At 48.3% G+C, this 10,000-nt stretch overlaps 1 protein-coding gene across 2 annotated transcripts in view; it reads left to right on the top strand.

The window, feature by feature from the left end:
- The window catches only part of EBF3 (EBF transcription factor 3), a 115,412-nt gene that overhangs the window by 2,131 nt on the left and 103,281 nt on the right, over positions 1–10,000 (top strand). The window contains exon 1 of one of the 2 annotated variants that reach the window (XM_040486799.1): positions 5,692–5,750. The exons of the other annotated variant lie outside the window; for it this stretch is intronic. Within the exon in view, the coding sequence (XP_040342733.1) occupies positions 5,707–5,750 (44 nt within the window). The 5' untranslated portion in view covers positions 5,692–5,706. Of the gene's footprint in view, positions 1–5,691; positions 5,751–10,000 lie in introns of those variants that run through there. 2 annotated transcript variants of the gene reach the window in all.

Genomic DNA, 10,000 nt, shown 5'->3' with positions numbered 1-10,000 from the left:
TGGGTGGCGTTGACTGTTGTAATTGTTGCCCAGTGTTAGAATGAATTTAATCTGCTCTCAATTAGTTGCAAAATGTCTCCTAATTTTTTTCCAATTGTGGCTGTCGCTTTATGTCAAGTAGCAAATATGTAACTAACAAACCAAAGTTGTTATAATTGAAACTAATTACACACGCTGGTTACATTTTCCAACATTAATTTCCATAACTAGATGAGCTGTATGCATTCTTTACCTTGCTGCTTTTCATCTTGTGATTTATCATGTTCCTTGGGCAACGTCGCATCCTTTTAAGATACTAATCATTAGTCCTAATAGTGCTAATGTGCGTTTGGCATTGCTTTGGTCGAAACAACAAAAACATCCCCTTCCACCCTCCTCTTCCAACACTCACCCAAATCGCTGGCTTTCGGTGACCTGGAGGAGAGGAGGAGTCCTTTCTTCCCAACAGTGGGAGGAACAGTAAGAGGCCCAGTGTGTGATTGACTGCAGATTTCGCAATTGGTACCCAAATCGAATAAATGTTAGGCGTGTACATATGACACCAGTTTTGTGAGGCAGAGGGTTAGACGGTTTTGAAGAGGGGTTGAATTTCAGCAGCTTTCATTACAAAGTTATCTTTTGATCGTGAACTTTGCTGTCCAGTGTCTGAAAAATTAAACCCGGAAAACTCTATGAGTTAAGCCTAAAGAAATATGCACCACCAGTGGAGAGCAATGCTAATGTTTAACTAGCTGGGATAGCTGTTTGCTTAGTGGAGAATGTTCGGTATCTGACAGAGAGGACAGCTCTCTTATTAGTAATCAAATAGGGCTGACCAGTTGTGGCCGTCACTCAGGCAATTGAGAACAAGTTCAACACTTGATAGAACTCCAACTCCAAAAATCAATAGAATTATATTTGTCTTTAGTGTGGTGGCTATGGAAATCGTACGGCCTTGGATTGTCGTCTCGTCACCGAATTCATTTTATTTTGTTTTTGACTGGCTAAAAGTGTTTGAGCAGCTCCTGGAATCTTGTCTGAGCGTGAGATGCCTGAAGAGGCGGTGTGTGTTTGCTGGCAACGCAGGATTGTGAGGCGTGCCTCTTTTGGGTTGTCTTCGGTTGGTGCGATGGTGAGATTTTAGCAAGATGACTTCCTTTTAAATTGTGACGTCGTCAGCACAGTAACGGAGGGGTCGTGCCGATTCCACGAACGTTTGGGATACTGTGTGTTCCCTTCAGAATCACGTTGGGTTTGTGTACCATTCAATCATTTATCGACTGTTGATACTGGATACCTTTTAATACTCAGTTTTAATCCATGCGGTGGGAAATATCTTCCCTTGATGTGCAGAACTGTCCCCTTTCATTCTTGTCTGGATGCTCTCGTCTATTTGGTTAATTGAAGTGTGTGCCGAGATTACCGACACGTTTCTAGTCTAAGAGAAGTGTGTGATCATTTGATATTCCAGAAGCGTGAGAGGAGGAGAAAAATGTAAAAACATTTGGCTAATGGGTTTACCAAGTTTATTTGAATAAGGAGGATTGCAGCCCCATTTACGCCTGGCGTAAATGCTTTGGAGGTCTTAATTATTGATGAAAAATCTGCTTGGCTTCTAAATTCAAAGATATGACAATTTTACAGGAATTTTAATCACCTTCCACGTTAGGGGTTTTGAGGTAAGGATAGTTTCTTAAGTAATGACAGACAGAACCGAGAACAGACAGGGCTGAGGGGGGGGGGCGGGAGGGAGGGGAGGAGAGGGTGGGTGATGGGCATTGAGGAGGGCATCTTTTGGGATGAGCACTGGGTGTTGTATGGAAACCAGTTTGACAATAAATTTCATGTATTTAAAAAGAAAATAATGAGAGAATGTACATTTTTAGCATTCTTAAGAGAGCTGTCACTGACAGTGGATAAACATTACTTATTTTGTTGCCTGATGGAGATGCTCGTGAAACCGTCGCCGTATTGGCTCTTTCTCCAGTTTGTTTCTAGGGGAAAAGTGAAGAATCTCGTGTTCGCTAGGGCAAGTTGTGTTAATCAGAGAAAGAAAAAAAAAAAAAACACCTGCAGGAGGGGAACATCTTTAGAGAGGTGCAGTCTTTCACAGCTGAGATGAGTTTCAATTCCATAATGATAGTCATTTCTGGGGGGGGGGGGTGCTGCCTCCTAAAATTAGTCGCTCATGTTGAGTTTCTAGCCTGTGCTCCCTCTGGAGTATTGCAGGATAAAAGATCCCATCAGATTGGTGAGTCAGTCTACAGGTCCCCATCAGCAATGTCATCACTTGGTTAGTTGGCTTAAAAAAGAATTATATACAATGTGCTTCGCCAGCTCCTTGTGGCCTTTGGATACATTTAGCAGGTTCTGACCAGATAAGGCATATTTGTCCTGAGGATATAAACCAATAATTCCAACCTGAATTGAGATCAATGGGCCCACATTTGTTCTAACCCACACCGAGCCTCTTCCGGCACGCTGAGACTGCTTCTCTGTGTTATGAGAACAGAGGAGTAAGCTCCCTGCTCTGGCAGGGAAATCACATTCTATAGACTCTGATGCCTTAAATCAATTAATTACACAACTTAGTTGTCTTTCAGAAGCATTAAATACTCATGAACAGCATGGAAGACGCGCTTCAGAGGAAAGAAGGGGGAAAAGTGAGGATGTTTTGTATTATCAGACCCTTTTAATTCACCATGAAGGTTTCACCTACGTTAACTGACGTCTTCCTCGTAAAACAGTGCCAGACAAACCATCTTTTATAGCCCCGAAAATACAATTCCACTGCAGTTGACGTAAGCTAACGTCACGACTTGTGGGGTAAAGGGAAGCGGAGGCATAACGCTGGGAAGTAAAAGCACGGTCAGTGGACGCTACGGGACAGGGTCCACGGTAGATCGCGGTGCCCTGTGGGGAGCCAGACGCAGGGAGGGAAAGGTGTGCGTGTGCATACGCACCCACGTGCACGAGTGTGTGTGTGTGTGTGTGTGTGTGTGTGCACATGCATATGTAATTTCTTACGGTGTTCCTGAAAAGGATGGGAGTATCATTTTCCTCATGGAATAATGTTTTCTGGGAAAACACAAAAGCAGATGGTTTTCATTAGGAACACCCATTGTCCACATATCCCAACTATGAACAGATAAATCTCTCTCGTTTCACCCGTACATTCCAAGGGCTGCAAATGATTACAGGATGTCGGTGTGGCTGCTAAACCAGAACCACACTTTGGCTCTCGTGCTCCCCCTGTGCCATCCTGGTGAGCGCGCCCGGGCCCTCCTGGAGGCGCCCAGCAAGGCACGCGCCCTCGCCTCCCTTGCGCACTTGGCCCCCCCGGGGTGGGCCGGGGGCGCCCGGGCCCGCGTGTTGCAGCCCGCGAAGCGGCGGGCGCCGGGCGCCGTGACCGTCCACGCGGGCCGGGTCGCACGCCGTGTGCTCGCGCGGTGCCGGGAGCGTGCTCGGCGGGGCGGTTCCAGATGGCACGGTCTCAGGCGTCCTGCTCGCTGGCACCTCCATGGCAGGCAGCACCCCCTCCCCAGTAAATCTGGCATCGGTCTATAGAGTCGGGGAGACTTCTCATTCCAAGTCTGTCCTACTTTCCTGTCTGGAAGCCAGACATCTGTTTATCCCATTTTCTTTCGTACAGAGTTTGGAATAGCTTTAGGGGGGGGGGGGGGGGGCGGGGAGGGAAGTTTTGTCATATTTAACAGCTGTTACAGAATTTCAACCCTGTGGGCTCTGAAAATACTTTTCGGCTGACCTCAGATTTTTATACATAATCGACGTGGGGTTGTAGAAAAATATTATTTACTTAACCTCTCATTGTCTGTGATTTCACATCGTCCTTACTCTGATGTGCTAACTACCAACAATTTTAACTTGCCCCCCCACCCCCCCGCCCAGCCTTGCTTTGATTCATTTACACGTTTTAACTTTACACCTTTAAAGTGATTGCAGAACGGTAGCTGAAGACCGATTGGAGATTTTCTTTCTTCCTTTTCTTTCTCTCTCTCTCTCTCTCTCTCTCTTTTTTTTTTTTTTTTTAGTCAACAGTGTTTCCTTTCACTTCCTGTCACAAAGGTCAAAGAGAGCCGACCTTTGCTGGCGGTCCCCCTCGCTGAATTATTCATGGCATTGACTTTTTGTCAGCACACACAGTTGTGCTCTGGGACATTTTATTCATTTACCTCATTTAAAGCGCCTTTCTGCACCTGTTCAAGTATTAATATCATGTAATTTGGGCCTAATGCCGATTTTGCTGAACACTCATTATATTTTTTATTAGCTATATTTCCAAACGATTATGTATGATTATTACCAAGCCTTACAAACAGCACCGGGCTATTCCCCAGCCCTTTACATCTTCTTGTCAGGTTGTTTTCAGAAGCGGGGAGGATAAACATTTGACCAGACCCACTGTTTTTATTCCTACTCCATCTCCAAGCCGAGAACTTAAAGCTTCCTCCCTCATGGCTTTGCACGAGCGTGATTAAATCCAACTCTGAGGGAGCTGTACAAATGCCAGCATTTATAAGGTCAACGCTTTTGTTAAAAATGCTATGTAAATGAGGATCTGCAAAAAGGGACATTAAATAAAATTAAATTCATTGTCTTCTTTAATGTCATTTACATTTTGGCTAAGCCCCGGCCTGTCAAGGAGGATTTTAAAAATAATTTTAATTACACATCATTCAGGGATCTAGGGTGTTCTATTCAGTAGCATTTGGATGCCCTGCAACACGGAGACTGTTTATTAACTGCCTAAACGACATCACGTCACTTCATCTGCATAACGTGATGAAAACAGTGCAGTTTGGTGTGAACCTCCCCTTCTCGGTTTTCCTGAAGATGGGACTAGAATTATCCGCAAACAGGCCTTGGGATCCCGGAGCCCTCCTCTTGCTCTCGGCCGTGGGTTTGAGGCGCGGAGCGGTTCAGGGTCTGTTTGAATACGCTGGGACTTCAGCGGAGGGAAGACATTGGCCAGGAATTTGGCAACAGGAACACACGGTTGGGATGAATGGATGTGGCTACAAAGAATCTGATTTTGCCTGGCACCGGCCCCATCTGGCTTTGTCACACTCAGGTGTGAATGGCTGTTTTATTCCCTGGCACGCCAGTGGGGAGAGGCAAAAAGTTCATTCATCCCTTAAACATTTTTCCATAAACTTCTGAAAATAAACAGGAGAGGAAGCACTACATTACTGTCTCACAATGACATGCTTTCACTTACACAGGGAGACACCAGAAACAGGTCCGACTTTGTTCTCCCCACCCCCCCCCCCCCCCCCCCGCGCCCGCCCGCCGCCCCCGGCAGCCCCAGGATCGGAGGAGAGTCTACATCATACATGCTAAGTCCGTGTGCTGACTGTCCCCACACGCCACGGTGGTTCGGGGCCACCACCAGGCCCAGCGCCTGCCTCTCTGGTCTAGGCCGAGGAGGCCCGGGGAGATTTATGGCTGTGCCTGGCCTGGGTAAGGACTCCATGGCCGAGCCAGGCAGAGGCTGGGTTTTAAAACCAGCCACACACTCGTCATGATTTCCGCAACACTCTCAAACAACTCGGATTCTTGACCGCTTGTGCAAGGGAGAAGAAGCCTCTTTGCTGCCTCTGCTGCTGCTGTAAGCAGGAGCCCGGGGCAGCACGCAGGCATGAAAATGCAGGGGGCGGAGGGGAGGGGCTGGAAGCCGGGCCTGTCAGAAGCTATACTCCAGGAGGTATGTTGACGCAAGCCATTCCGTGCCTCTGCGGCAGCCTTATCAGGTGAAAAGCAAAGATATTGCCAGTGCCTGTAATTGTGTTAGGATGGCTTGGATGAATTGGATTACCTTATGGAAAGCCGTCCAAACTCGGGGTTCTGTTACGCATGCTTACAGGAAGCAAATAATTACTCTCTGTGCACCAGCAGATAATTGGGGCTGGCCACAGGCCTTCTCGTGCCGCCGCTGAAGCGGGAGGAGCTGGCCTCGTCAGAGCGTTTAGGAGACAAACCTGGAGGGTGGTGGTCCCTGTGCATGTAGGCGGCTCACGCTGATGCTGTGATTTCGGTTACTTTTCAAAGACGGTGAATAATTTATCAGAATTCAAACTACCAGCGGCAACGGGCGGCACGTTGGAGGAGATAAAAATTGCCCGCTCTAATGATGGAAGTTGTCGTTGCAGACAGGAAGTGATTGACAAGTAGGGATGCAGGAAGTGAAAACTCAAGGAGCTTAGCCGGGGCTTGGGCACAGCTTCTGGAGCTTGTGCTCGGAGAAAATGAAAACCATGCCCTCCTGTCCGCCCTCCAGAACACAAGCGCCTCTTGTTTGTTTATCTCCCTAGCAAATCTCCCCAAAACGTTTGTGGTCAAAAGTCTACATAATGAGACATTATGCTGGTATTATTAATGCTTTAAAATAAAAATATGGCTATAATTTAGAAAAATAAGCAGAGGAATTTTATGTGTTAAGGGTTTTTTTTTGGGGGGGGGATTGTATTTTATAAGCTTCTCGGTCTTTGGGGGTAACTAGGGTTCATTAAATTGTAGAAAGCTTGAAGAGGCTGTTTTCAAAACTATTCAGCAAACAGTCTGTCCTATCTATCGACATAATCCATGCTATACATTTGTGACCAGTTCGATGAAGGGCTCGGTGGGGGCTGGGCAGCAGGGAAACTGTAACGGGTTGTTTTTGAATCACTGGTTTCCCTTTCCCTTTAAAACCAAAACAAATGAGAACTCCCCCTCTAATTCCTTGGCTGGAAGTTGCTCAGCTAGAAAACACTCCAAATGCACGCGGGGCCGTGGAGCCAGCGGTGGACCGAGTGCCGCGTGTGAGCGTGCACAGGGCAGCCCTGCTTCCCCCAGTAATTCACTAGGAAATGAGTTTAACATGTGCGGAAAGGAAGGGCTCAGAGTTTGCGTCGTTGGAGGACCCAGAGCCCAGGCCCCGCGGACGGAAGGAGTAGGCTCCAGCTTGCCTCTGCTGGGTGTGGAGGGGAGCTGCTCGCACATCTGGGGAGGAGGCCGCGGTTAGCCCTGACTGACGGGCAGCTCCAGCCGCCCCTGCCTCCGCCTCCCCTTCCTCCCCCACCTCTCCCTGCCCCCTCCCCCTCCTCCCTCCTCGCTCTCCCCTGCCTCCTCCCTCCTCCCTCCTCCCTCCTCCCTCCTTGCCTGTATTTTCCCTTTTCCCTCTCTCTCAGCAGAAGGCAGCGGGGGGGGGGGGCAGGGTGCCGTGTTAAAACAAGACAAAACTTGGGCAGTGTTTAAGGCCCTGAAAACATTTGCCCTCCTGATGATGAAGTTCCGAAGGGGGAAAGACCCGCCTTGGCCTGAGCCCCCATCTCCCCGTCCGAGTAAAGGCTTCAGCAGTGGCTTCCTGCACATCCTCACACCCCGATGTAAGTTTTCACTGAGACGGAGACTTTTCGCAGGAATGGCCGGTCTGGATGTGGTGGTGTCACTGGAAAACGGGTCTGCAGGCTGCCCCTGGCGTGGGGCCATCCGAGGGTGACCTATGTGTAGCATAGGAGTGTGGGATTCGATTGTAGGCACAGGTGGGCGGCACGCCTTCCCGAGGCACGTGTCGGGGCAGGCAGGTAGGTCACCCTGACTCTAGGTGGGGGACGGGGCCTGCACAGAAGGCGCAGCAGGGAAGGGTGCCCCTTTCATCTCAACCAACACCCAACAAGACCAACTAGGCATTGGGGAGGGGTCGGGGATGGTCCTGTCCAGTCCTGTTGAGGAAGGGGGGGGGGCCCTCCCTGAGAAGGCCCTGGGTTTTCTAAGACCGTCAGTATCCGGGGATGTGGTGTGCAGGTACCCAAATCCCGTCCTGACCAGTCTATGCAGATGTCCTTTCCAAGTTGTTGCCGCTCAGGTCACAGGACCATCCAGCTGTGTGGAATGACATCCCGTGGCCAACAAGAAAGACCAGGAGGCACAAAGCGGGGCTGAGGACGGGGTGGTCACGGAGCAGGGCCACGGAGTCCACACCTGCGGCCAGCGACAAACCACCCCTACTTGGCATTTTCTTCCTCCGCATTTGATATAGATTCCAAGGTGGTCTGAGAGTGCTTTTTAGAAAAATTGATACTTTTTTTTTTTTTTTTTTTTTTAAGTGAGCTCTAGGCCCAGGGCTGGTGGTGGGGCTCGAACTTATGATCCCGAGATCAAGAGTCCCATGTTCCCCTGACGGAGTCAGCTGGGTGCCCCCAGACTTCATTTTTTTAGAGCAGTTTTGGGTTTACAGAAACATGAGAACCCCGGGCAGAAAGTACAAAGTCCCCATATTCCCGTTTGGTAACGTCTTGCCTTAGTGAGGCACGTTGTTACAATTGATGAGCCAGCACTGATACGTTGTAAGTAAACCGAAGTCTGCTGTTTAGTTAGGGTTCACTCTGGATGCTGTGCGTCCCAAAGGTCTTTTCCTACAACAGTGTCATGCAGGGTGGTTTCACTGTCCTAACCATCATCTGTGCTCTGCCTTTTCGCCTCCTTACCCCCGGTCCCGGGCAGATGCTCATCTTCATACTGGGCCTGTACTTGTGCCCGCTCTAGAATGTCAGTCATAGAGTTGGAATCACACAGTGTGGCCTTTTCAGATTGGCTTCTTCCGCTTAAAATCTATTGTAAGAGCCTTCCATGTATTTTTACAGCTTTATAACCACTAATAATACTTTCTGAATTTCTGTTTTTCTGTTTTTTCTTTATGAAAGGTTTCTGGGCCGTGTTTTCCCTTCCATTGACTGTGTTTTTGTAGTGAACTCCCTTACTCGTGAGCTTATCGTAGCAGTTAGTGCTTTGGTATTTGGATGTTGTCTGTGGGTGTTTCAGAAGTTTACGTGATCCACCCCCATTTTTGTTTTTAAAACAGCTGGCTCCTTTGCAAAGAAATGAAAACTTTTTACCGAGACTTTAAGTGGTGTCACTCCATTTTGCTTATTATTCGGGTCCCCACCCCCCACCCCCAGAAATACTTCTTTGGAATATTTAAATAGCACAGGCCATAAAAGGAGAACGATTAAATTATCGGAAGGCAGAATACTACACTGTGGCCTGAAAATGGAATGAATTCAGCATTCAGCGGAGTTGTTGGCTTTTTTGGTTTAATAAATTAAACTACAAATTTTCCTAATTGCCAAACAAAATGTTAGGCCAGCTTTAGCCATTGCTGACAGTGAAACACAACATAAAACCTGCTGAGAGTTATATGTGGTATTTAATATGAGACAGAGCAACGAAAGGGTTTTATGGCTAAGTATGAATTCACACCCAGAGCATTTGGTTCACATTAGGAGAGGTTTGTAAATCAGATCAGTGTGCCGGGATGGGGTGGTCCCTAGCAACCTCTCTCCTGTCTCCTTCCTGATATTTGGTTATTGGAGTTGCTACCAAAGGGATCTCGCCCGTCCATTTCCATTTTCTCAATGAAGCGATTTGTCCTCTGACATCAGGAAGATTGGGTCAGGAAATAAGTGGGGGATTGGATTAGACGTGATGCTCATCCCTACCGTCCGAGGTCACCGGCCTGAGCCGGCCACCGGGCAGCAGCCATCAGTTACCGAGACGTGGGCTGCCCATCGGTCCTTGGCCGGCGGGGACCCCAGGGAAGGTGAGAAGGATCTGGGAAAACTGCTTTCAGGGGAAAAAATGGCAATAACTATCATTTATTAAATTTGACAAGCAGGTTCTAAATATAACAGCCCTTTTCCCAAAGATCATTACTTTGAACAAATAAATGAGTTATGCAAGTTAATAAACGGCTAGGTTCCCCGTCCAGAGGCGTGCCTTTGTGCAGCTCAAAGACACATCCTGCTCTCTCCCGCTGCCCTAACCAACGGCGGATGCTCTCCCGTTTCTGCTGGCCACCGAAGCTTTTGTGTTGGACGCGCTGCTCGTACGCATATAGCGGGCCCACGACAGTCTCAGAAAACGCTTGGCAGTAAAAACAAACTTGCCCTGGTTGAGAACGATATGACACGTGGATGTGCCTTATCGTTTCGAAAAGGCTTCCGTGCACGATGGCGAATTA

Source organism: Herpailurus yagouaroundi, unplaced genomic scaffold, assembly GCF_014898765.1.
Source record: "Herpailurus yagouaroundi ecotype Mexico unplaced genomic scaffold, PumYag 163, whole genome shotgun sequence".
Taxonomy (NCBI): domain Eukaryota; kingdom Metazoa; phylum Chordata; class Mammalia; order Carnivora; family Felidae; genus Herpailurus; species Herpailurus yagouaroundi.
This window is presented reverse-complemented; position numbering and strand designations above follow the sequence as displayed.